This window comes from Aspergillus ochraceoroseus, assembly GCF_002846915.1.
Source record: "Aspergillus ochraceoroseus IBT 24754 chromosome Unknown P175scaffold_1, whole genome shotgun sequence".
Taxonomy (NCBI): domain Eukaryota; kingdom Fungi; phylum Ascomycota; class Eurotiomycetes; order Eurotiales; family Aspergillaceae; genus Aspergillus; species Aspergillus ochraceoroseus.
This window is the reverse complement of record NW_024468476.1, coordinates 316620-342434: the sequence shown is the minus strand read 5'-3', so window position 1 is coordinate 342434 and position 25815 is coordinate 316620. Positions and strand designations below refer to the sequence as shown.

Here is a 25815-nt window from a genome sequence, read left to right as displayed (position 1 = left end):
CATTACTGTCTAATTTTATGGATAAGGAAAAAAACCAACCGAGGTATCCTGGATAAGCTCTTTTCCGGAAAAGCGGTCATCCCTGGCAAAAAAAAAAACTCCCACAGCCCAAAGTTTTGGTCGACGAGACAGCTTGTCATACTCATCTGGATTCTGGGGTTGTCTACATGCCCCAGGGTTCGGACTTTCACTTCTCAGGCATGTTAAGATCTTTTAATCCTCATAGTTCCATCGTCCGCCCCTCTCTTGGTTTCTATAGCCAACCCATTCGCAGCATGACAGCTGCTATCCGTCATCCTTCCCTCCACCTCGTCCTCGGTCAACTACGCCTTTCGCTCTCTCCCAAGATTATGGCCGCAGGAACATGAAATTAGCATATCGCTCGCCCACCCCACTATTATTATTCACTTTCGAATACATCCTAAACCTCTATCCTGATAATTCTTTCTTTCTTGAACAGTTTATAAAACCCCTCAATTGTAGATAGGGATCCTCTTCCCCCGCTCTTTTTCTTTCTGTTCTCCCTTCCTAAGCTCAAGATGCCTCACCGTTCTGATACGGAACTGCTCCGGATGGTCGATCCGGATGCATCACTTGTCCTCGTGGGGATTCGAGGGTGTGGGAAACGGTCCTTGGGATTTGTCGCTGCCACAGCCTTGAAGCGCCGCTTTATCACCGAAGATCATTATTTCAAGGAAGTGACCGGTCTCTCGCGACATGAATACCTGCATCGATTCGGTGGCCAGGAGTTTCAACGGCGCGACATTGAGGTACTGAAGATGATGCTGGACAACCATCGTTCACGTTGTGTGATTGAGTGTGGGCTGGGAAGTCTGACCCGGCCCATCCAGGAACACCTCCGTCGGTATTCCGTAACCAACCCTGTGGTGTATATAGTGCGCGATATGGATCGCATTCAGAGTCTACTTGGCTTAGAAGACCAGTCCGTCAAATTACTGTCCGAAGGTGACCCCCTTCACCGAACCTGCTCCAATTTCGAATACTACAATGTCGAGGACCGCTCCAGCCTGTCCGCTCAGCTCGACGACGAAACCCAAGATCGTCGTTCGGTTGGCTACTCTTTCAAGCTGAAAGAGGTCAAGGAGGATTTCACCCGATTTGTTCGGTTTGTGACCGGGGCTGATGTAGGGAATTCTGGCTATGATTCCCCGTTTGTGCTGCTAGAGACCCCTCCAGAACTCCGGTCCTACACCCACGCTGTCCTCGTACGCTTGTCAGACCTTCTGGAGAACAGAGTCAACCTCCCCGAGCTCGAATCCGGCGGAGATGCTATCGAATTATGCGTCGACCAGTGGGGCCCAGGAATGGCGATAACCGTCAGCAAACAAGTCTCTCTCATCCGAAGAAACACCCACGTCCCGATCATTCTCTCCATCGACAACTTGGCATTGGGGAACCCAAACGGTGGATTTTGCTCCACCACTGGGCGTGACGTATACTTTGATATTGTCGAGCATGGTCTCCGTCTTGCGGTGGAATATTTGGTTGTGGACCTGAGCCCAAATCCCTCTTTGATCCACTTTGCCATTCGTAACCGTGGTATGACCAAGATTATCGGTCAGCGCACATTCGAATCGGCTTCCGGTGTCAACTGGGATGATGAGCGGTGTCTTTCGTGTTATCTGGAAGCAGAGAAGCTGGGCTGCCAGCTCGTCCGGATCCTTCGCGTGGCAACTGAGCGCGAGGATAATTCCGCGGTGGCCAAGTTCACCAACAAGATCCAGTCTATACCTGGCGAGCACCCGCCAATACTGGCATTCAATATCGGGGGGCTCGGGCGCACCTCCCAGGTGTTGAATTCGATTCTCACTTCCGTCTCGCATCCCGCGATCCAGCGCCCGGCCTATAATGGGAGAGATCCGCAGATCACCTCGCGCGATGCGGTCCAGGCCCTGTTTCAGAGCTACGCGTTGGATCCTCTACAATTTTACATTCTTGGGGGTAGTGTCGCCTACAGTCTTTCCCCTGTCATGTACAATGCTGCTTTCCGGCATTGTGGCATGAGCCATACCTACAGTATTCCCGAATCACCCACTCTTGCAGCATTAGACCGGCTGGGTCGGGATCCGCATTTCGGGGGTGCCAGTATTGTTCAGCCGTGGAGGGTGCAGGTGTCGCAGAAGCTTGCGGCGAAAAGCCGCCATGCGGAAGCCATCGGTGCTATCAATACAATTATGCCGCTGCGTGCGAGACCAGATGGGACAATGTTCCCCTTGCAAGAGCAAGCTAGCCGCCGCAACCAAGCTGGGCCGGTCCTGGGGTGGTATGGGGAGAATACGGATTGGGTGGGCATTATGACATGTATCAACCGGAACCTTTCCCCTCGCAATGCAATCAGCCCGCTGAAGACAACAGGCTTGGTTATTGGAGCAGGGGGCATGGCTCGTGCCGCTATCTACGCCATGCTCCGCCTGGGTTGTCGAAAGATCTTCGTGTACAACCGAACCTTGTCACGCGCGGAGAGCGTTGCTCGTCACTTTAACTCGTGGGCCGCTTCTCAGGTGGGAGCAGCCCAAGTGGTTTATGTCCTCAGGTCACTCCAGGACGAATGGCCTTCTGACGCTTGTCCACCATGTATGATTGCATCCTGTGTACCTGCAGACCCAGATCGAGATGAGCCGCCGGCAAACTTTGAGATGCCTCTGCAGTGGTTAGGAAGCCCAACGGGTGGTGTAGTACTTGAGGTAAGAACCTTCCTTGGCCGTTTTTATCATTATTGAATTATCCTCTGAACTGTGAATAGTTTGCATATAAACCATTGGACACACCGCTGCTTCGCCAGATGCGCCGCTTTCGTAGCGAGACTGGACGTCCATGGGTTCTCGTAGATGGGCTTGACAATGTCGCCGAACAAGCCATTGCCCAGTTTGAGCTACTAACTGGAAGGAAAGCACCACGACGGTTGATGACTCTGGAGGCACTCCGCAACTCCGTTGGGGAGAATGGGCCGTTTGACGAAAAGACCATCCGGGCTCGTCTGGACAGCGTGCAATAGTTTCCCCGTCTTCATTGCACACCTATAAACTGTATATAGTGCATAGACTAATCTGTATGAATAATATTATGCAATGGTGACTTTACCCTTGAGAGTAACCCTTAATATCCTTTCTTTTCTTCTCTTTCTTCTCTTTCTTATTTTTATTGTTATAGTTTCATCTCCGGTAAGGTCACGTGATCTTGCCGCGGAACAGGCGCCAGGATAAGTTGGACACCAAATGGTGGCAGTTCCCCTTCCCATGTACTGTATATATCCATATGCCCCTCACGCTGAAGATGGGCTCATCCATCATCAATTAAAACCTGAGATACGACATGGCCTCCAATCCCCGCAAGGCCTCTTCAGCCTCTGAAGCTGATTTCTTCGATATCCCCGACGAACCGATTCTCGCGATAGCCAAACGGCAACTAAGACGCATTCGGACCTGGGTTATCTTCTTGATCTTTTTCCTTTTCATCCTTTACCTCCGGCAGAAACCTGCGCCTACGCCGCGCAAGGATAAGGGATATATCAACTATGACTCCGTGGACTGGTCCCGCTACGCCTACAGCCAGTATGCGACCTCCAGCCCGTACCTATGCAACGCGCTCATGAACTTCGAAGCCCTGGAGCGACTCGGCAGTCGTGCACAGAGAATTCTCTTTTACCCGGATGATTGGGATGTGGTTGTGGAGAGTGACCGGGATAGGGATAGCCAGTTGCTGAATATGGCCAAAGACAAGTATAATGCTATGTTGATGCCGATTGAACTAGATATGATCAAGCCGGGTGCAGGTGTGTGATTTGACCCCCCCCCCTTCTTTCAGAACTTTTTTTTGAATGGCTTTGACTAATCAGAATCATGATGGTTACAGGGTCGGGTGAGACATGGGAGAAAAGTATTTCGAAACTGCTTGCATTTGGTGAGATCGAATTCGAACGCATTATCCATCTCGACTCCGATATCCTTCTTTACCAGAAAATTGATGAGCTATTTTTCCTCCCATCCACTACCGTTGCCATGCCGCGTGCATACTGGCTTCTACCGGAACAGAAACAGCTCTCCTCACTGCTGATGGTTATTGAGCCGTCGTACCGCGAATACAAAGCACTGATGGACGTTGCACTGGGCATGGAGACTGGCGGCGAGTCCAAGAAATACGACATGGAACTCCTAAACGAGTTCTACGGCGACTCGGCCCTGGTTCTTCCGCATAGACAGTATGCGTTGATATCAGGGGAATTCCGATCCCAGAACCACACGGCTTTCTTGGGTAATAGCATCGAAGAGTGGGATCCGGATCAAGTACTGGCGGATGCAAAGTTTGTGCACTTTTCAGACTGGCCGCTCCCGAAGCCTTGGGTAATGTGGCCGCATGAGATGCTGCGTGATATTCTCCCGAAATGCAAGTTCAAGCCCGGCACGGTGCACGAGAGTGGCTGTCGCGATCGGGATGTGTGGATGCAGATTTATGACGATTACCGTGTAAAGCGAAGGGTGAGTCTTTTTCTCTTTCTTATCTCTGACGGTACACCTTTATTGACATTGAATGAATAGGATGTTTGCAAGCTTCTCAGCTATCCCGCGCCTAACTGGCCTCTACCCGAGGAATCCGTTGAGTCTCCAGCCGAAGCTCCAAGTAAAGATGAGAGCGTGAATGCAGATGAAACCCCGCAAGCGTAGAAGTTTATCATAGGTTAGGCGTATATAGAGGCGTTCGGTTTTTTTTTTTCTTTTCTTTTTTTTTTTTTCAGTTTGGCAAGTGCCACAGAATAGCTGTACAGAACAAATAGAGTATATACTAATCAAACCTCATTTAACTAACTACCACCTGTTTGTTTTCATCAACTTATTATTATGATCGACTGTAAGCAGATACCTATCAGGATAGCTGAATACCCCATGGAATCCATAAATGATACACAACATGTCTAATTGCATATTGACTGTCGACCTAACCAGACTCACTTGTTAAACATACCAAGCACTGAGAGGAGGAGGAGGAGAGTTTAAGCTTTGGGGTATAGTTCTTTTCTCTCTTTCTTGCTTTCTTAAATAAAATAAAGTGATGAAATGTTGCCTGGAATCTTTATTCCATGAGCTAATCGCGTCATTGACAGGCGAGGCGATATACCATCAATCGAGCGTGGAATCATACCGAGCACGAGACAGCTTGCGCATCGGGCTCAATTCCTCTTGCCCCGCGGACTGGACTGTCGCAGGATCTGAATCTGGGATCTGAATCTGCGGTGAGTTTCCTCAGCTCTGATTCTCTCCTGCCGCGATTAAGCTCGAACTGAAAGCATTTTGCCGGTCTCGGGATTCCCTTTTCTGTTCCACACGCAGCCAGTCTCGGACGCTGATAATTGGGTATATATGATGACGACGATGAAACCGGTACGGCACGGGGATTTCATCTCCATGGCCGGAGAGGCTAGGCTAGGCTAAGCTGTGCTGTGCTGTGCTGCGCTGCAACAACTCACTCACCTCACGTACCCCCCCCCCATCCCATGCCCTGCCGACACCACTCCCGCACCCCTCGCCGCTCCATGGCCCGCGTAAACTCCTTGACGGTGTGGACCTCCAACAAGCCAGCTCGCAACCCGGTATCTTCTCGCGTCCTCCTGCTCTCCTCCAGTGCCTTTTTGGCATCTCCGCTCGTATCCAGATCCCCGCCTACTACCCGGAGCTCCGCAGGCCGATTCACAAGCTGGAAATCCTTATACCGTAGATTCCGAACAGCGCCCACCCAGGACTCCACGGCCGGTTTGTTGTCTGCCTCGACGTACATGATCCCGGGACATCCGCCGGACCTGAGCAGCGCGAAGCAGTTGTATGTTTCTGCGGCGCGTTTGAGAGCAGAGACTTTTTTGCGCGAGGTTATGTGGTGTGTGCGGATTAGGGCGTTGAATGGCATTTTCTTTTTTTTTTTTCGTTTTTGTCTTTGATGGCGTGGAAGTAAAGTAGGAAGAAGAAGAAGAAGTTGTTGTTTATGTATTGTTCACCGCCAACAAGACGAGATACATATGTACTCCGTAGAAGGAATGACATCATTGTATTTGTACTGTGTTTGACTTGATAAAAGGCGAATTTGAGAGATTACGTTGAGTCAATGAAGAAGATACATCCCTTCCTATTCTAACCCCCTAATTAAAAGTTCAACCCCATACCAACACAACCCCAAAACACTTCCCAGGATAATCGCAATCGCCGGAGGTACCTTGAACCAAGCATTCTCCGCATAAGTCACCGCCGCAACAACAACCCACCAAGGCTCCGTCCCCAGGCTTTGTCCATTGCTCGACTGAGGCGTCAAATACCCGATCTCCCAGAGCCGGTACACCGCCGTAAACACCAGCCCCACGGCAGTTGCATTGATTCCGCGAAGTAGATCAACCACCCATTTTCTCCGGCGGAGGACCCGCCAGAAGCTCTGCACGGCAACAGCAAGGGTGATTCCCGGTAAGAAGATCCCGAGAAATGCAAGGAAGGCACCAAAGATAGATGGGAACCGGGACTGGGAGCCTTGGATGGCGAGGGAGCCGAGGAAAACGGCAAAGTTGAAGTTGGGGCCCGGGAATGCTTGGATCAAAGCGAGGCCGATGAGGAAGTCTCGGCTGGAGACCCAGCCGGGGTCGACGACGTACGCGCGGAGAAGGGGGATGACCACGGGGCCACCGCCGAAGATCACGGTGCCAGCGAGGTACATGTTTGCGAACAGGTCGAGGGAAAGCGCGGGCACTTTGACCACGCCGCGGGCGACGAGGACGCCGATAAACGATGCTGTGGGTAGGCAGGGTTAGCTCGGTATGGATTATGGAATATGGGCAGGCTTTACCGAAGAAACCCACGGTTAGGATAATGCCAACTCTAATCCGAATGACATGATCCTGAGACGCTGCCTGCGGCGGATTTCCGAGAGGTAGAGGCTGCGAAACCTCCGCTGTGTGCCCTGGTCGTCTGGATCGCATGGCGTTACTTCCTGGATTAGAGGTGTGTGCATGATGGTTCTGTTCCTGTAGCTCCACTTCTGTAGCTGCGATGGGCCCTTGCTGAGCCTCCAGATGAATGTTTCTCTGCCTCCATCGGGCCTTCGCTTTCCGAACCCACAGACTGAGCCATCCGTCCCACACCACGGTCGTCAAACCGCCCACAACCATCAGAGCAGGGAAGTACCAAAGCGCATTGTAACAAAGCCCAGCACAGGCACCGAAGATGACCAGGATGCGCGTGAGTTTGTCTCGAATAGCCTTTTCTGCCAATTGCACCGCTGCCAGCGCAATGATCCCCACGGTTGAGGAATTCAGGCCAGATAGAAGCGCATATGTAGGATCCGGGAGGGTCTGATGGATATTCTGGACTCCGATGGAAAGCGCATACATGCCGATTGCCCCGGGAAGACTAGTAGTGTCAGTTTTTATTGTTAACATTGAGCTCTGAGTCAACGTTTACCTCCATAGGAGAAATACAAGCAGTGCAGGAAGGAACCCCGCATGTAACAGTGCTAGACAGAAGAGCATTTTGGTACTCCCTGGTCCGGGGAGAGCCTGGCAGATGGCAAAGAGCTCTTGGTACTACAAAGCCTAAGCCTTACGATCCTTTGCGTTATAGCGCGCGACGGACTGACCGTCTGCTCATCCACCCATTTCTCCTGTCCTCCTTTTCCCTCGACAAATTTGGCATGGAAGATCTGAAAGTGGACGGGAGGCCCTCCGAATGCCGTGAACCCGAGATACCAGGTCCGGGAAAAGACATCACTCAGCCGGTTGAGGAGACCCTTGTGCTCGGTTTCCACGGCATGGCGCTGAACGCGGCGGCGGTTGAGGGTGCGGAGAGAGGAGAGATAGCGGGGGAAAGGGGGTGGAAGCTGCATACTCTGCAACTTCACTCTGGATAGGATGAGGAAGGGATGATGTTGGAAATAGAACCCGAATGCATGGGTGAATTATAGCATGATAGTTCCAATCATACCTAGAGACGATCGGTTGTCGGGGGACTTTTGTGGGAAACAAGAGGGGGATTCAGGGTCCAAAAGCTTCGAGAAAAACCCGCGGAACGTGCAGAGACGGATTGGATGAGAAGTACGGATGATGTTGGTTATAGCGCAACCACTACTAAAATAGATCTATCCAGTATCTTGGGACTACTTTAACTGAATAAATCAATCACTCCATTAATTACACTACACTCCGTCCGAAAAGACGATGACTCTGGAAGCAGCAAGGTCCATATGCGGTTGGCTATATATATATTATAGACGGAGTTCTAACTAAGTAGTCAGTTAACTATGTACAAAAATATTCACCAGACTCCATGCTCAGCATTCATCTGCAAAACCTGACGCAACCACTTCTTCTGTATCATTCTACTCCTCGTCGATTATCCGTCACCTGTCTTAAACTCATGTTGAATCCGGGTCGTGGGTATTATGATGCCGCATCTCTTGGAGAGCCATCGAAATAGTAGACGCGGATCTCTTGCGCGCGTCGTTATACTCTCGGGTACTCTGTCCTCTTCGCTGCATAGCCTGGAACATTTGCACCATCACGTAGAACAGTGCCATGACCCCCGCAATTACCGAGTAAGCAATCACAGCACCAACGGGTGTGTCTGGGGAGCCAATTCCAGCCAAGCGCAATCCCAGACCCCCAGTGATAATACCCAAGATTATCATCCCGCGGCCGAGCCACCGGTGCATATACGCAAACGGACTCTTGCCACCTGTCTGGCGGAAATGCAGGTGTTGGAGTAGGCCCAACGCCGGCTGAAACAGGATCAGGATAGACATCACCACAAGGCCTAGGATAGGGTGTACGTCGTTGATGTTATTGTTGTCTATTCCGAGCTTGATGCCCAGCCCCATCCCTGCAACAGCCAAGAGCATGGTGAAGACCTGGAGCGGCGCATGGATCCTGGTCGCCACGTTACGAATGGGGAGGGTGTTGGCCAACGCAAAGGAGGGGAACAGGAGGACGAATGCAATACCCATGATGAATCCGTGTGCGATAAGCATGTCGTTACCCGCCCCTGAGTCGTCGGAGCTGGCAGTCGCTTTACTAGACGCGCCGTAGCTGAGGAATGGATTCGCAGATGTTGAGATCGCATTGGACAAGTCTACATTGGTAACCCCACAGCTGTCATGGATGCTAATCTCTTCGGAAACACTGTCAGAGTTCAGTGAGGATCCCTTCTTGTACGCAAATATCCAAGACGAAGTTGACGACGGCGCCGCACGGCACGTCTCGCACCGGACGTTGGCCGTCATTATCCCGTTCTGGACCCCGGACCCCGCAAGCAGAGTAATTTGATCTTCTGCATTATACTTGGGCATGACATGTCCCATTCCTACACGCGGTGAGAGGGTCACGTTCTGTGAAGACGCTGCTGTGTAGAGGAGGAATATGTTGGCCCCGGCCATCCGTGAGCCTTGACCGAGTCCAACCCATTGGTACGTGGTCGGGGCCTGAATCTGGAAGAGGATAGGGCCCGTCCCGGCCGAAGCAGACTCAGCTGGGACGGTGATGCTATATATAATATCATTTTTCGCATTGGGAGAGAATGAGCTGATCTGAGCCCAGGCGAGAGGAGGACCTGTGTCAGTTAGTCGGTGACACACAACACAATTATGACGAAGCAGAGACGAGAGAAGAAGTAAAGATGAGACAAAGAAAGAGAACCACATACATAGCCCCAGCACAGCCATCTTCAGCAACCAATTTCGAATCTTCATTGTCTAGGAATGTATTTGGCATGAACGTCATAAGGTTAAGATACTCCAGAGTACCACGAGGGAAACGGGGAGGAGACGATTTACCTATATATTATCTACACAAGGGGCCAAAGGTTGAATAATCTGTCACCTGTAATTCAATTCATTCGCTGGGGAAGTACGTACACAGCCCACCGGATCTTGAATGATGAAAGGGTGTTTTCTTTCTCGTTTTGATTTCTTTGAACCTTTGAAACCTCCCCTTCTTTATCTCATTCGGGCTGGGTTCAAAGAAAAAAAAACCCCCCGTCCAAGTTTAATATTCTTAATATAGAAGTGGTTTAGATTCAGCCTTTATTGTATTAAACGCAGATGAAATCACTCGATCCGAGAGAGTATGGTGTAATCTTGACAACAAGATAACCCTAACTGCGTTTTACTTTGGTGGTGCAAGGCCCTGATTTGTCACAACCCAATTTTAGCATCATGGAGCAGAACTGGAAAAGCGATTGATTTCCTTGTCTTCGCATTGTATTTAGAAGCTTCGAGACATTGAAATTTCGACCCTACTTCGTTTCGCCTTCCTCGACTACCGTAACAAGGTTCTTGTTGAGATGAAGGCCTTGTAGGTAGAGTCGTTGAACCAGATGATTGTGCCTGTCCACGCGAGTCTGCATATGAGAGTTAGCCTGGTTAAGGTTTCAGGTTTCAGAGCTAGAACTTCCTTGTTTCTTGGTGGTGAATCACTGCGCAGTTTATTCATACGACAAAGACTCCTACTTTACATGGGGTGTATAAAACCAATTATCAACCCACGAATTCAGAGGACTGTGTGGATAGCTTATTGTAGAATTTGCTCAGATTCCGTAGGTATTATCTTAGAAGAGACGGTATCTTCCCCTTCTGAAGGCGAGGCTAACTTTATTGGTAGGAAGACTTGACCTGCATCATGGCTATACTCGTTGCATAATTAGCCTTTTGAGTATAGAAGCTCATGCTCATGCTCACTTACTAGTCACTAGATAAATAAGGGTGTAAACCCAGTATAAAGTCTGGTAGACAAAGATTGTTCCACGTTTGCCATTTCTCTCTGACTGAGCTATGGCTTCAGTCATATTTGTGTGTGTTATGCTGTCTTGCGCGTGGTCCGTTATCGAGGAAGGAATGCCAACGAAGGCAGCGTGGAAAGACAGCTATCCGTGGCTCTAGAATCCAGATGGTTAAAACGCTCATTCTTTCACTGATGAAGAGGCCCGAAGGAGTAAACGAGAAAGTCGAGCAAAAGCTAGCGGATGGAAATTCTAAGAGAGGAGCTATCAGGTCTGCCACAAGGAGAACCAGAAGGGGATTAAAAGAGTCAAGAGACAGAATTTGAACAAAACCTGGATACTCTGAGGGCGTATGGCTGTTAGAGAAAATAGAAGAAACAGCAAGTTCAGGCTGGTCACGGGCAGACGAGAGATCTGAAATGCACCAACCGATAATTTGCTCTTCCTGTTTACCCTCCCCAAGCATCCGAGACTCACCTTTTCTTCCATTCTTTCTTCTCCTTCCATTGCATCCTAACGCAGTTCTTGGGTTTCTCTCCCCTCGACGCTATGGCGAGTTTTCTGAATTTCCCAGACGAGATTCTCCTACTCATAGTATCGTCCCTTGATACCTTTCGTGATAGCAGAGCCTTATTGTCTGTCTGCTTGACTTCGAAGAAACTCTGCGCCATCGCACAATCCGTCCTTTACACTGAATATTCTCGATCAATCCATTGTCATTGTTGTCATGGTGAAAAAACAAAGCCTGGCCGTCTTATTCCCTTTATCTATTTTATCCGCACTCTTATATCTCGGCCTGACCTTGCCGCGCGCGTCCGGAGTATAGCCATCGATGCACGCGAATTTGACACTGATGCATTAGAAACCAAATCAGCCAATATTGATGTGGATACAATCGGTATATTAGCAAAGGGGTTCCAAAGGCTTCCTGTGAGGAACAGAGACAAATTGTTGATGGACGCCATGATGATGAAGACAAATCCATTCATTCTGATGGCTGCTTTTCTGATGCCCAATCTTAACTCTTTCCAGGTCTCCATTGGAGGAGAAGGCCTGGTCCACCTGGAGCCATTGTACCGAGCAGATCTCAAGAACGGCCGTAGCTCTGCCTATCTCAGCCAGATCAAATCACTGTCTATTGAAGATTTTCAGAGACCAGAAAGCATGGTGGTTGAGAACCTGATACATCTATTGCACTTGCCCAAGTTGGAAGAGGTCTCGTTTGAATTTCTCGACGCGGAGGCTGATAACTTTCCGACTTTTGATATACCTCCTTGGTCTCTGAATGTTTCGCATTTGACATTCAAAAACAGTTGTCTCGACTCAGGAACACTCACCAACCTGGTTGCCGCATGCAAATGTCTCCAATCGTTCTTCTACAAGTCCTGGTGGAATGAAGAGCCTTCAGTGGTCGAATTCAGCGCAGACGAGCTAGGTTTAATTCTCTCCTCTCAGGCCAACAACCTTCGATTTATATGTGTGGCGTTTGAGGTCACGGATCTTTCGTTACTTTGGGAAGACTATCCTAAATTCAGCTCGTTTGCATCCTTCACGAACCTTTTCAGCCTGGACATTGAACAACGGTCTCTGGAACCCTCAACCGAGTTTCCCGCCTCTCTCACAACACTGGTGATCCGTTGCTGCGAGTTTCCGATATTCCAGATGCTGGAGATCTTAACGGAGCGCAGCGAAAGTGATCTGGTGAATCTTGAGGTGGTTCTTCTGGAGCCCAAGTTTACAGTGCCCAATGGCATGCTCGGGATAGCACGACGCTTTTCTCATGCTGATATTACGAATAACCGTAGCTGCCGCCTGCGATTCCGAAGAGCGTATACGCGAGTGAAGAAAATCGTTGAGATGGCCGGTTTTGTGTTGGGGATTAATCATCAGACATGGGATGATTTCCAGATGGGAGAAATTTAACCAAGATTTACATACGCCATTAGGGATACAGCCCATCATGGTGAAAAGTTCATCGCGTGGGAGATATGCACGATGCAGTATTTAATCAAGTTAGTAACCTAAATTTAATTAAAGGGTGATATCCTGAAGACTGTTTAGAAATATTTACATCTTCACCTGTATCTGGCCATAAAATCTAATAATTAATTAGAGACCGTTAGTTAGTAGCTAGTTATTGTAATCGATGTGGCTTCGAAAATTAGCGTTTTGGGTGTGGATTGATTACGTAACGTAAATGAGTCAGAAATATATGTCGGGACCCGCGGAGAGCGCGGGAAAACACAGGCGATGATTGGTTCCCACTCTGGCGGTAGCTTAGCCTCTTTGGGATGGCGCTGTGGGTGCCAAATCCCGTGAATTCAGGCAAAAACAATCATACAAAAAAGAGGAGGAAAATTCTAGATCCTCCCCATGCAGGAGATTTATGGTTGACGATGATGATTGACAAGCTGTCACTGATGATGTGTTATTCTTCGACGGCTCTTTTGAATCTTGATACCTATCATATACTCGAACAGTTGATCCAATCCCAGGATCAACAAGATGAAATACAGTATACCTAACTCATTGCCGTGTCCAGAGACCAGATCACAGAGTGGGGAAATTGTCATCTTGGTTACTTTAGCGATTAGTTACTTGACCCTACTGGGCCCTCTCCGCTTGATCTCTGGATTCTGGTACACTAAAAATGGATCCGAGTCCACGTTTCTCTCCCGACCTGCCAGAACGGGAAAAGAAAACGCAGGATTCTGGTCGATTCTCCCCAGACAAATCAGATTCTAGCCATCGTTAAAGCTCCAGGATGGATCCCATAATCTCCTGGCGCAAGTGGCGTGCGTGCGTCTTCGCCGCGGGATCAGACAATATAAACCTGATGGTGGCCTGGATTTCGACCAAGGATATAAAGTGAATCATCAGCCCGGACATATTCTCATTCATATCAGGTTTTGGTGATGGTTTATCAATCTGATCGAGATCAAACTTGGCTTCCATAACCCTCAATTTTGGGATTGAGTGAGGCTCGACATGCCTGCTCACATTCATCACCGTCTACACGGCAATGCCGCTCTGGTTTCTTCCCATTCCGAGGAAGCTGCGGACCAGGAAGACAGATCATTATCTCAACGAGTTCACTTGACCCATGAAGATGAAGACGCCATTGCGGAGATTCATCGAACCCTCACCGAGAAAGACACCCCATACCCAGAGCCTCACTCGTCGTTTGATAAGTTCCTGGAGGCAGAGCTCCAAGCGGGAAAGAAAAAGCCCAACCTTGGAGTTTGCTTTCAGTCCCTATCAACGTGGGGTGCTGGTGGGGAACATACTAACGTCAAGACCTTGGCAACCTCCCTATGGCGCACATTGACATTTCAGGATGTCTATGAGTGGACGATTAAGTCATGGATTTCCGCTCCAAAACCACCTCAGAGTGGGCGTCAGTTGATCCGTGATTTCACGGGGGTCGTCCGAGATGGAGAGATTATGCTGTAAGTACATATGATGCAATATTAGGGTGCTGTTTGCTCATGTTTATTTGTAGGGTTTTGGGCCGACCTGGAGCAGGGTGCTCCACCTTTCTTCGAACCATTGCTGGCCATCATTCTTCATTCCTTGGAGTCACGGGCTACATTGATTACTCAGGTCTTAGCTTAGACGAAGTAAAGAATCATTACCGCGGCCAGGTGGTTTATGTACCCGAGGACGATCTGCATTTTCCGACACTGAATGTCCGGCAAACTCTGGAATTTGCCCTCCAGAGCAAAACCCCAAAGAGGTATCATGAAAGAATCCCTCGATATCTCGAAATCTACGGCAGAGTGTTTGGTATGTCCCACACTATGGACACTCTAGTCGGAAACGAATACATTCGAGGCGTCTCAGGTGGCGAGAGAAAGCGAATTTCGATTATCGAATCCCTTGCTACTGATTCGTCCGTTATGTGCTGGGATAACTCGACAAGAGGTCTGGACGCTTCCTCAGCTCTGGACTACGCCCGCAGCCTGCGCATCATGACCGATACCTGTGGCAAAGCCACATTGATGACGCTGTATCAGGCATCTGATGCCATCTATGACTTGGTGGATAAGGTTCTACTTATCGACGAAGGGCGAATGCTCTACCAAGGCCCGGCTCACGAAGCAAAGGCATATTTCGAAGACCTGGGATATGAATGCGCCGAAATGCAAACTGTCTCGGACTTCCTGACCAGTATCACAGTTCCAGAAAGGCGACGATTCCGCCCCGGATGGGAAAAACGCGCACCGAAAGGGCCGCTTGAGTTGGAAGAGGCATTCCGGAATAGCCCTTCCTTCCGGAAAATTCAGCAGGATACCCAGGCTTACGATGACCAAAGATTTGGTGCGAGGAGTCGATCGGTATCACAGACTGGATCGGAGCATGGAAGCTTGGAAGAGTTCAAGAAAGCGTTGCAAAACGACAAATCCCGTTTCGTTTCGTCCAAATCTCCGTATACCATTTCCCTCTTTCGGCAAGTGGTGCTGTGTGCGAGACGTCAGCTCTGGCAGATTAAAGGTCACATGTCACCCCTATACATTAAGCTTATTTCATGTGTGATGTACGGAATTCTGGTGGGATCTATGTTCTACGATCAGCCCCAGACAACTGATGGCATTTACTCCCGCGGAGGAGTTTTATTTTACTCTGCGATTTTGCTGGCCTGGCTGCAAATGTCTGAGCTCGAAGATGCAATGCAAGGACGAGACATTCTCCGTCGTCAGAAGAAGCTTGCCTTTGTCAGCCCAAGTGCCGTATGCTTGGCGAGAGTGGTATCCGATCTCCTGATTGCTGCTGCTCTCACACTTTTATATGTGGTAGTTGTTTATTTTCTGTCAGGATTGAAGTCAAACGTAAGTTTCCATGGATTGTTTATTGACTGCACTAACCGTACATCAGGCTGGATCCTTTTTCATCGACTTCCTATTTGTCTACGTGTGCACTATCTGTTTGACTGCCCAATTCCGACTGTTTGCGTCCGTGTCACCCAACTTTGCAGTGGCTTTGCGCTACTGTGGTATTTCTGTACTGTTTTGTATTGTATTCGGTGGCTATGTGCTCTCCGTAGATAAGATGATGGCAGATGTTCCTTGGGTTGGATGGATAGCAGTAAGATACCTGGACCCTATCGATGACTCGACCTCTAACTTCGATTAGTATACAACACCCGCATTATACACATACGAATCGATGATGGCCGCAGAATTTCATAACACCAACTTTACTTGCGCTCCCGCCTCCGTTGTGCCTTCGGGCCCTAACTATACCGACGTTACCTATCAGACATGCGCGTACGCGGGGAGCCAGGCCGGCAGTACTGTTGTGAACGGTGATGAGTATCTGGCTGTGCACTACGGGTTTTATTTTGAAAATGTCTGGCGCAACTTTGGAATTTTGTGCCTTTTCACCGTCTTTTACATCGCCGCAACTTGCTGGCTAAGCGAAGTTTTGGAGTGGGAGCCAGATAATGCTGGACCAATCCAGCATAAGAAATCTAGGAAGAAATCGAATTCGAGTGCCATTGACGAGGAAGCTGCTCCGGTGCAGGCTGATCTGACAATAACAGACTTTACCAACTCTGATCAGATATCCAGATATACTTTTTCTGCAACCCAGTCGACCTTCACCTGGGATAATTTGGAGCTCTCGGTTAAAATCGGAAAGGAGCAACGGATGCTTTTGAATGGGGTGAGCGGGTATTGTAAACCCGGAACCTTGACTGCCTTAGTTGGGACATCTGGAGCTGGAAAGTCTACTTGTAAGTCTCTCCTTGTCCTGACGCGCTTGTTCGATGCTAACCATGCAGTGTTGACTGCGCTCACCCAAAGACAAAGCCCTGGGGAGCTAACGGGTACGATGTACGTCGACGGAAACCCTATTGACTCCTCGTTCAACCGACGGATAGGTTACTGTCAACAAATGGACATCCACGACGAGAGTAGCACCGTTCGTGAGGCATTTGAGTTTTCCGCTTTGCTTCGTCAAGGCCATGATGTTCCTGCAGCAGAGAAACTGACCTACGCGAGAACTGTTCTGGAGACTCTTGATTTGATTGACTTGCAAGATGCAGTGATCGGATCACTGGATATTGAGAAGAAAAAGCGTGTTACTATTGGCGTAGAACTTTGCGCGCGGCCTGAGATGCTGCTCTTTTTGGACGAGCCTACCAGCGGACTAGACAGTCAGGCGGCTTCAAGCATTGTTGCTTTGCTACGACGGTTGGCAGACCAGGGGCTGGCTATTCTCTGCACTATTCACCAAGCGAATCAGCAACAGTTTGAGCAGGTGGGTCATTTCCGTATTTTGAAGTATATGCACTGACATAGATAGTTTGATCGCGTCCTGGCCTTGAGCCCTGGTGGAAATACGCATTACTTTGGAGGCGTAGGACCATCCGGTAGTTTGATTTTCGAATACTTCTCCAAACATGGATACAAACCAGAAAACGTCACCAATGCAGCGGATTTCCTTATTGAGGTTGTCGTCGGGGGCATGAAAACCCCCGCGAGCGTTAACTGGAGCGAGATATGGCGTGGCTCTACTGAGGCAGCGGAAGTCGAAAGGGAGATTGCTCAAATCCGGAGTGGAAGTGAAAACCTCCCCAGCTCTAGGACGGAACACACCCAGAACATGCCTCCACTTCATCAGCAGATTATGCTCCTGACAACGCGGACGTTACGGCAGTTCTGGAGAAACCCCGAATATCCTTACTCCCGACTCTATGCTTCATTCCTGCATGCCTTCATCAATGGGCTTACCTATCTGCAAATCGGAAATAGCAGTACGGATCTCCAGTCCAAGGCGTTTTCCTGCTTCTTAGTTCTGATGCTTGTCCCTGAGTTTATCAACGCCATCTCCATGCGGTTCATCATGAACCGGGATTTGTGGAAGGCGCGCGAAGGACCAAGTCATGTCTACGGATGGGTTGCATTTTGCACTTCTCAAATCTTGTCTGAAATCCCGTATGCCATAACTAGTGCCGTGGTTTTCTTCGTTGTTTACTATTTTATGGTGGGCCTCCCGCTAGGTTTCGCCGCAGGCTATTCTTTCTTAATGTTCTTCCTGTTCTTCCTCTTCGCTACGTCCTGGGGCCAATGGATTGCTGCACTTAGGTAAGTTTCTTTCGCTATTCACATGATCCAAGGAGTGAGTACTAACTGGATAGTGCCGACTCCATGGTTGCCGCCACGTTGATGCCGTTCTTCATCATCATGTGCGAGCTGTTCAACGGCATCCTCCAGCCTCACAACAACATGCCCGCTTTCTGGAAGTACACCATGTACTATTTGTCACCATTTACGTACTGGATTGGCGGGGTCTTGACTTCTGTGCTCCGGGGCATGCCGGTCGTATGCAACAAGAACGAATTAACAATCTTCCAAAGTCCACCCAACATGACGTGCGGCGAGTATGCCGGGGCATGGCTGTCCGAGAAGGGTGTGGGGTATCTATCCAACCCGGAGGGATCAGGAGAATGTGGATATTGCGAGTATACTTATGGTGATGATGTACGTCTTTGGTTCCTTTTTTTCTTCTTCCTTTCTTTCAGTTTTTTATTTCAGGTCCGAGTAAATGCTAACAAAAAACAGTATCTTTCCAAGATTGGTCTCAACCCGTCAAAAATATGGCCATATTTTGGCATTTTCACGGCGTTTGTGATTTCAAATTACCTGATGGTCTACCTACTTGTTTATCTGCGGTCTGTGATGAAGCCGGTCTGGCGGAAATAAATACATATTTGATGTTGGTACATACATACATTTCATAGAATATTGATATAATGAGATTGAGGATTTAAGAGCAAGAAAAAATCCCGAGTCGGATATTTCCGAAACAAGTAACTCCGAGGGAATCCGGCGCTCGGAAAATTCGGAATGATCCAGGCAGCGATTTGGCAACTCCTTGACTTAGTCAACACTAACTCGACTTACGAGCCCGGTATCAATTAGCAGGGTTCATTTTGGTTTCTCTGTATTTTCTTCATGGCTCAGGCTGCTTCTCTCGCTGTCTTATCTTTGATTTCTCCTTCAGCATCTTGGGGTGGAGGTTAAAAGGAACTTAACGCGTTCCCCCGCCGGCAAGAGAACCGAACTCGATCGCGATGGAGGACGACCACAACCAGGACGATGCTCTCGCATCGATCCCTCGGCGTCGTAGGCCTGCGCTCTCGTGTACCGTGTGCAGACGGCGCAAGCTGAAATGCGACCGCGCGCTTCCATGCGGACAATGCGTCAGGTCCAAAACCCCTGATCTCTGTGTTTATTCCAGCCTCAGCAACCCGAGTACCACCAGCTCGAGACCTAGACCGGTGGCAGACAGCTCAGATCAGGGGCATGTACCAAGCGACCGGGCGAGTCCGGTAAATAGTGGTCTGTTTGTATTTGATTCTAAGCACCAGAACCCGCCATCCAGGGTGTCTAAACCCAAGGGACGACCGGATGAGCTCCAGGAATTGCGAAATCGCGTCAGGTCGCTTGAACAGGCCCTTGCGAGGACAGGTTCTGCCCGTACGCCGGAGAGCCTGGCTTATGATTCCGTGCCGGATTTTGGCATGCAAATGCGCATGACTTTGGACAACCAGGATGTCACGCAAGAAGTGAGAAATCTCCCAGAAAACGCATGCTTTCGGGGTAGAAATGGTCGTACACGGTTTCGCGGACGTTCTAGCGCGGAGTTGACACTGTCCTGTGTAAGTGAGAACCCGACCGTGCGATATATTCATTGCTAGCTTGCTAACCGTGGTAGCTCGATGATATGGCGGCGTACTTTGCGAAGAACCATCACAAGATGAAGTCGGAATCCTCTGAATTTCATAAAATGAAAAAGTTCCGAGGCGAATTGAGGTCCCGGGAGAAACAGGATCAGCAGCGAGCGTACCAGGAGAGAGCTTGCTCGCTCAAAGAGATGCTCCCGCCCCGAAATATTGCAGACGAGCTACTCAAGCTGTACCTGTCGACATTCGAAACCACCTACCGGATTTTACACGTCCCGACCTTTTTGAAGCAGTATGACTCCTACTGGGCCGGTGAGACGACGACAACCGACCAGATCTTCATCGCCAAACTTCTAGCTTTGATGGCAGCCAGTAGCTGTTATTTCAGTCCTGCAACCAAAGTTAACGGAACAGACACGCTGCATCACATCGCAGTCGGATGGCTTCTAGCGGTTCAGTCATGGATGGCATCGTCTTTTGTGGGCTCCACCGTCAAGTTTGACATGCTCCAGATCCAGTGTCTTTTGATCCTCGCGCGCCAGGCACACGCGGCAGATGGTGACGTTGTCTGCATCACCTCTGGGTCAGTCGTGCGTACGGCTATGGTGATGGGCATGCACCGAAACCCTCTCCGGTTTTCGAAAATGACCCATTTCTGGGCGGAGATGCGTCGTCGGCTATGGGCGACAATTTTGGAGCTGGACCTGCAAGCTTCTATTGATTCAGGCATGCCGCCATCGATTGACCTCGATCAGTATGATTGCGACCTGCCGTCAAACTGCGATGACGCGGACTTGATTGAAGATATGCCAGAGGCTCCTGTACCCAAAGGCAGTGAGGTTCTGACCCGGAGTACTTTCCTCGCGGTGCTTTCTCGTTCCTTGCCACTGCGAGTACGCATTGCAAGGGCTATGAATAGCTTAAAATTTACATTGTCGTACGACGAAGCACTGCGCCTCAGCGAAGACCTCTTTCAGGCTTTCAACGGGAGTTTGGCCCATTTCCCTCCGAAATTGGATGACGACGGCTCGGCGTTTGCGAGATCGTTTATGAGTTTCGTAATGCAAAGGTTTATCCTCCTTCTCCACCGACCTTTCGCCTTGAGTATCGCACTCTCTCCGAAATTTTCCTATTCACGCAAGGTTTGCATGGAGTCGTCTTTGGAGATGTTATACCAGCTGGAGCTGCCGGAGAGCGCCCTTTTGGACCAGGTCCATCCGTGTCTAGGGCATCTGAATGGGGGGATGTTCCGGGACGAATCCTTTCATTCTGCCTTGACGGTTTGTGCCGAGCTCTGTTTACAAACCAGGGAATTTTCAGCCTCGAAACCAGCACAGTCATTCCATGCCAATTCGTTGAATGAACTAGTGCGATCCCAACAGAATGTTTTGGTCCGGGTACTCGAGCGTACCCTGGACACATTCGGCAGTCGCATCTCCCCCAAAGGTAATGGCTGCAAAGGATTTGTCTTTCTTAGCATGGCTCTCGCTTCCGTGAAAGCGCGACTTGGCGGAGAGAACCCGATGAAGAAGATCGAGGAGGCCTCATTGAGGTCCATCAAGATGTGTGAACAGGTAATCTGCGGAGTACCGTGGGTTGATCTGCGCAGGCAAATCGAGGGCGAATTTGTTCCGGTAAGGCTTCCTTTTCCTGACATGATCATAGCTAATGAGTCCAGTCTGTTACGCACACTCCGGACATGAGTTCTGCCGCATCTGACGTGTCATTTGACCCGTTCTCGTTCTTTTCTAGCAATTCGCTTGACCTTTCTGTAAGGAGCCTCCTCTTTCGAGCTTGAACCGTGCTAATATAGTTTAGCCACTTGACTTTGGGAACATGTTTGACGCAGCCGATTACAAAATGCCGGAGCTCTGGGATCCTAATTTTCTTGCTATTTAATTTGGATTAGAAAGCTATGTGCATCCGGTAGTCTATTGTTACCACCACTTTCGGCCTCCGCTGCAGGAGCGAACAAATCCAATTATGCGCCGGTACCTAATCGGCTTGCGTACCAACTCCTTGGGATCGATCATAACGCAAATCCGCGCGAGGATTTGAGCACGTACGGCAGGCGGCGGTGCAGTCGGCAAGATGACCGTGCCAAACCGAACCAGCTGAAAAGATGGGAAGCAATTTCGAAGGATTTCGTATGTTTGTTGCCGTGAGTAGTTATGTTATTCTGCTTGGGGATGTTCAATCGTTGCTAATTGTTCAGTCCTCCTGCTGGCTGTCTCTGCTGGACTCGTATACGCTCTCGCGGGCAGGGATGGACTCAATCTTTATATTGAGTGAGTCGGAATCTCCGAGTCCCCTCAGGTCGATTTCCGGTGGTCAAGAATGTGAGCTGCTGCTTCAGCACGTTGGTCCTGAGGAAGGAAGCTGTACGTGCGCTTTACATTAGTAGGTCTGCGGGGTACTGAGGTTGATGTTTCCTTCGCATTTCTTTCCTCAAGCTTCCTCAAGTCTCAACCCGACAATAAGGAGACTAACTGCCTTGATCAAATACACTTGGATATAACCGAATGCAACCGACGGGCGATTGAACACAAAGCACTATACGGACTCGTAAAGGATTCACCTCTAATATCCCTTGGATTGCTGATTGGTGGAAATTTCTCTCCTGAATACGGGGAAACACTACAGGTCCGGGGTAAGATCGCTTGTATAGTATGTACCATCGGATGCACGGCAGGAATCCGTACTTGATGGACCCCGCAAGAAATCCCTCGCATCGATGAGGAATTCCAGTCTCGTCAAGGAACGCGGTCTTCTTACAGGCGGAGAATTCGGAAACGCGCTGGATTCCGACTAGGTAGAGGAGAGGAGAGGGGAGAAGGCAGAAAAGTGATGTATAAAACATGCTTGTTGTTCCCTGTCTTTTCATATAGTGCAGTAGCAGTAAGTGAAAGCTCAAGTTCAGTCGTCAATTGAACTGATTCATTTTCGCTCCATGACCTACCTGACAGGTGAAACAATAATAAAGACAAAGACAAGACAAGACAAGACAAGATGAAGCTTCTCTCACTTATTGCACTTGGTGCTACCGTTGTGAGAGGCCTTGCTTTTGATTCTCTGACTCAGAATACTCCCCCCGGTGCCAAAGTCTACCATGTTAGCGATGTAGCCGGACTCGCACAGATCAGAGGACACCATCATAAGCATCCTGATCGACGCACTGTGACGATTCGGGCTTCGCGCAACGATAGCGATGACATCTCGGCTGACTTCCTCTGGGGGATTCGTCGTGCGAACCACGGGGGAAGACTACTTCTCAAGAAGGGCGAGACGTACGTGATTGGAAGAAAGCTGGACTTGAGGTTTCTGGATAATCTCGAGGTGCAGTTGGACGGTGAATTAAAGGTATCTTATTGTTTCTGTTTGAGTATTTCGAGTTGACGAAGAAGAAAACTGACTGGTCAGTTCACCGATGACGTTCCCTACTGGCAAGCGAACCATTTCTATTACGCGTTCCAAAAGTCCATCTCGTTCTGGCGATGGGGAGGCCGTGATATCAAGATCTTTGGAACGGGCGTGCTGAATGGAAACGGCCAACGGTGGTATAACGAGTTTGCCGGCCTTGAGATTTTGGTACCTCTCTCTCTCTTGGCCTTCCTTGTGAATGAAGTTAACGGATTTAATGTGGAAAAGGATTCCAAGAACACATACTACCGTCCGATTCTCTTCCTCACGGAGAATGCCACCCGGATATCAGTAGAGGGAATCACACAGCTCAACTCGCCGTGCTGGACGAACTTCTTCATCAACACCACGGATGTTTCCTTTGACGATGTCTTTATCAATGCGTATTCGACGAATGCTTCGGTGTGTCTCCCTTACACAGTAGGCGGGAAAAGAAAAGCTAATGAGCCAGGCGCTGCCTAAAAACACGGACGGCTTCGACTCTCTCAATGTCAACGGCCTGTCGGTGACCAATACGCGCGTGGACATTGGCGACGACTGCTTCTCGCCGAAACCCAACACGACCAACATCTTCGTGCAGAACCTGTGGTGTAATAATACTCACGGCGTGAGCATGGGCAGCATTGGACAGTACGCTGGGGTGATGGATATTATTGAACATGCGTATATCGAGAACGTGACTCTCCTGAATGGACAGGTACTTTTTTACCCTGTTTTGCTAGGAAGTTTTGAAAGAAAGAGAAAAAAAAAAAAAAAAAAACTAACTGACAAGACTAGAACGGTGCGCGTCTCAAGGCCTGGGCTGGTCCCAACGTGGGCTACGGTCGAATCAACAACATCACGTACAAGAACATCCGGATCGAAAACACAGACCACCCCGTGGTTCTGGACCAGTGCTACTTTGATATTCCTACCGAGGAATGTGCGCAGTATCCTTCGCGGGTGAACGTGACGAATATCGTGTTTGAGGATATTTACGGCACTTCCTCGGGTGCCGAGGGAGCTGTCGTGGCGGATCTTACTTGCTCGCCCAATGCTGTGTGCTCGAATATTCATCTGGAGAATATTGACTTGTCGACGCCAGAGGGAGAGGGGGTGATTATTTGCGATGGTATCCGGGGGGATATTGGGGTGAAGTGCCAGGCATCCTAACTACTAGTATACATACTCTTGATTCTTCATCACACCATCGTCACCGCAGAATAACCATGGCTCCGCTATGATATCGTTTCTCTCTGGACCAGGCAAGGGCATGAATTTGGTCTTGCTAGAGCCTAGAACCCTAAAACCCTAACCCGGTGTTACTTGTTATTAGCAAGAAAGATACTGGCCCAATGCATTCCGCTCAGTTCATCCCTCCAGATACGGCGGTAGTTCTGAATGTCTATCCACACTGTATCTAGAGACAGCAACCGAGGTTGGTCCGGAGATTATTTGAAGCAGAAAAGTAGGGCTAAATTCCTAACATGTGAGAGAAGATCGACTCGGGAGTTCCTCGCAACAATTACCCAAACTGGAGTCTCGACAATCCTGTCCTCAATCTTGCCAAAAAAATTCGCCTAAATGCCAGAGAAACAATGCCCGATTCCTTTATCCTGTTCCTACATTGTGCATGCCTCGGTCCACTACCCCCACGAAAAAAACGACAATATCCAGGATGAACCAGGTATAAAAAGTACAGCAGCGTGCGTCATACCAACAATCTCCCAATCAAGCGACGGCTGTCTTATGCTGTAGGTGATTTCGACTTCGGATCCCAATCTCACCATGTCGCTCGACCCGTCAAGTCGGCTCGTCCTGGGCCAATGGCTCCAGCCCATGATTGCGCGGCTCCCACCCGCAGTCCAGGAGGTCGTTCTGCATCCGCTCGCAGCCCAGGTGGTCCTGGTGCTGCTGGCCCTGGGTCTGCTACGCCGGACAAACCGCTACTTGAGCTACCGCGCCGTGAACAATGGACAGGGGACCGCGAGATGGGACTCTACGCGCGAGCTGGTGGTCCTCACGGGAGGCTGCAGCGGGATTGGAAAGCAGATGGTGTTTGATCTGGCGCAGAAGGGCGTTCGCCTGGTGATTCTGGATATCAACGAGCCGAATTTTCCTCTGCGTATGTTTTAACCTTGTCCGACTCGGAGAAGAAGAAGAAGAAGAAGAAGAGAGCTAATATACGTGTGTATCAACAGCAAACGGCGTCGCATTCTACCAAGCAGACATCACCTCCTCCGCCAGCATCGCTGCCGTCGCGCAGAAAATCCGCGCCACGCACCGCGAACCCACGGTGCTGATCAACAACGCCGGCGTCGGCCATGACGGCACCATCCTCGACGAACCCGAGGCCAAAATCCGGCAGACCTTCGAAGTCAACACGATCTCGCACTTCCTGACCGTGCGGGAGTTTCTGCCGAGCATGGTGCGTCAGAACCACGGACACGTCGTGACGATAGCCAGCATGGCGAGCTTTGTGGCTCTCGGGGAGATGGTGGACTACTGCTGCACAAAGGCGAGTGCGTTGGCGTTCCATGAAGGGTTGAGACAGGAATTGCGGCATTTCTACAAGGCACCGAAGATTAAAACTACGTACGCTCCCCCTTTTTGTCTTTTACTATGAAGTCAGTTGCTAAATTGTTTCAGGGTGGTTCATCCTCTGTGGGTTCGCACGCCCATGATCCAACAACTGACCGATGCCGGATCGCAGTTTAACCAGCCCGTGATGACGCCGGAGATGGTTTCCAGCGCGGTGGTGGAGCAGATCATGGCGGGCAAGAGCGGCCAGATCATTCTCCCGGCGCATCACTGGCCGTTAAGCATGTTGCGCTCGTTCCCTACGTGGATGCAGGAGATGGCGCGGGCAGCCGGGACGCTGAGTTTTGTGCGATTGAGGGAATGGCAGCAGAAGCAGACATGACAAGAATACCACATAGAATCGATCTTTTTTTTTTTTTTTTTTTTTTT

The 25815-nt window shown here is 49.7% G+C and overlaps 11 protein-coding genes across 11 annotated transcripts; 8 read left to right on the top strand and 3 right to left on the bottom strand.

Annotated features, from left to right (window-relative positions):
* The first annotated feature begins 152 nt into the window (after nucleotides 1-152).
* Nucleotides 153-3097, top strand: P175DRAFT_0448002 (repressor protein). Its single transcript, XM_040894400.1, has 2 exons — nucleotides 153-2705; nucleotides 2765-3097. Exons 1-2 carry the CDS (start codon nucleotides 540-542, stop codon nucleotides 3014-3016), a joined length of 2418 nt encoding a protein of 805 aa, XP_040755132.1. The 5' UTR covers nucleotides 153-539; the 3' UTR covers nucleotides 3017-3097.
* A 236-nt stretch (nucleotides 3098-3333) lies between these two features.
* P175DRAFT_0488939 (uncharacterized protein) lies at nucleotides 3334-4682 on the top strand (the record flags this gene model as incomplete). Its single annotated transcript, XM_040895710.1, has 3 exons — nucleotides 3334-3793; nucleotides 3874-4496; nucleotides 4557-4682. The coding sequence occupies 3 exons, from the start codon at nucleotides 3334-3336 to the stop codon at nucleotides 4680-4682; spliced, it is 1209 nt and encodes a 402-aa protein (XP_040755131.1).
* Nucleotides 4683-5487: 805 nt separating this feature from the next.
* On the bottom strand, nucleotides 5488-5968 carry P175DRAFT_0468538 (uncharacterized protein; the record flags this gene model as incomplete). Its single annotated transcript, XM_040894969.1, has 1 exon — nucleotides 5488-5968. Exon 1 carries the CDS (start codon nucleotides 5914-5916, stop codon nucleotides 5488-5490), a length of 429 nt encoding a protein of 142 aa, XP_040755130.1. The 5' UTR covers nucleotides 5917-5968.
* A 78-nt stretch (nucleotides 5969-6046) lies between these two features.
* Nucleotides 6047-7872, bottom strand: P175DRAFT_0468536 (putative chromate ion transporter; the record flags this gene model as incomplete). The annotated part of the gene is made up of 4 exons (XM_040894968.1): nucleotides 6047-6782; nucleotides 6838-7400; nucleotides 7452-7573; nucleotides 7627-7872. The coding sequence occupies 4 exons, from the start codon at nucleotides 7870-7872 to the stop codon at nucleotides 6133-6135; spliced, it is 1581 nt and encodes a 526-aa protein (XP_040755129.1). The 3' UTR covers nucleotides 6047-6132.
* Nucleotides 7873-8271: 399 nt separating this feature from the next.
* P175DRAFT_0553048 (cytochrome and DOMON domain-containing protein) lies at nucleotides 8272-9729 on the bottom strand (the record flags this gene model as incomplete). The annotated part of the gene is made up of 2 exons (XM_040900461.1): nucleotides 8272-9590; nucleotides 9684-9729. The coding sequence occupies 2 exons, from the start codon at nucleotides 9727-9729 to the stop codon at nucleotides 8401-8403; spliced, it is 1236 nt and encodes a 411-aa protein (XP_040755128.1). The 3' UTR covers nucleotides 8272-8400.
* A 1197-nt stretch (nucleotides 9730-10926) lies between these two features.
* P175DRAFT_0468530 (uncharacterized protein) lies at nucleotides 10927-12680 on the top strand (the record flags this gene model as incomplete). Its single annotated transcript, XM_040894967.1, has 1 exon — nucleotides 10927-12680. The coding sequence occupies exon 1, from the start codon at nucleotides 11307-11309 to the stop codon at nucleotides 12678-12680; it is 1374 nt and encodes a 457-aa protein (XP_040755127.1). The 5' UTR covers nucleotides 10927-11306.
* Nucleotides 12681-13745: 1065 nt separating this feature from the next.
* Nucleotides 13746-18463, top strand: P175DRAFT_0428957 (putative ABC multidrug transporter; the record flags this gene model as incomplete). Its single annotated transcript, XM_040893336.1, has 8 exons — nucleotides 13746-14206; nucleotides 14260-15586; nucleotides 15633-15842; nucleotides 15891-16491; nucleotides 16540-17018; nucleotides 17064-17845; nucleotides 17899-18241; nucleotides 18323-18463. 8 exons carry the CDS (start codon nucleotides 13746-13748, stop codon nucleotides 18461-18463), a joined length of 4344 nt encoding a protein of 1447 aa, XP_040755126.1.
* Nucleotides 18464-18834: 371 nt separating this feature from the next.
* P175DRAFT_0426870 (putative C6 transcription factor) lies at nucleotides 18835-21345 on the top strand (the record flags this gene model as incomplete). The annotated part of the gene is made up of 4 exons (XM_040893203.1): nucleotides 18835-19422; nucleotides 19479-21080; nucleotides 21125-21217; nucleotides 21265-21345. The coding sequence occupies 4 exons, from the start codon at nucleotides 18835-18837 to the stop codon at nucleotides 21343-21345; spliced, it is 2364 nt and encodes a 787-aa protein (XP_040755125.1).
* A 112-nt stretch (nucleotides 21346-21457) lies between these two features.
* On the top strand, nucleotides 21458-21896 carry P175DRAFT_04170 (uncharacterized protein). The gene is made up of 2 exons (XM_040893084.1): nucleotides 21458-21607; nucleotides 21662-21896. The coding sequence occupies exons 1-2, from the start codon at nucleotides 21569-21571 to the stop codon at nucleotides 21845-21847; spliced, it is 225 nt and encodes a 74-aa protein (XP_040755124.1). The 5' UTR covers nucleotides 21458-21568; the 3' UTR covers nucleotides 21848-21896.
* A 559-nt stretch (nucleotides 21897-22455) lies between these two features.
* On the top strand, nucleotides 22456-24018 carry pgxB (putative extracellular exo-polygalacturonase; the record flags this gene model as incomplete). Its single annotated transcript, XM_040895709.1, has 4 exons — nucleotides 22456-22806; nucleotides 22867-23268; nucleotides 23291-23563; nucleotides 23644-24018. The coding sequence occupies 4 exons, from the start codon at nucleotides 22456-22458 to the stop codon at nucleotides 24016-24018; spliced, it is 1401 nt and encodes a 466-aa protein (XP_040755123.1).
* A 615-nt stretch (nucleotides 24019-24633) lies between these two features.
* On the top strand, nucleotides 24634-25768 carry P175DRAFT_0429458 (SDR family oxidoreductase; the record flags this gene model as incomplete). The annotated part of the gene is made up of 3 exons (XM_040893365.1): nucleotides 24634-24970; nucleotides 25047-25440; nucleotides 25495-25768. The coding sequence occupies 3 exons, from the start codon at nucleotides 24634-24636 to the stop codon at nucleotides 25766-25768; spliced, it is 1005 nt and encodes a 334-aa protein (XP_040755122.1).
* Nucleotides 25769-25815: the final 47 nt, after the last annotated feature.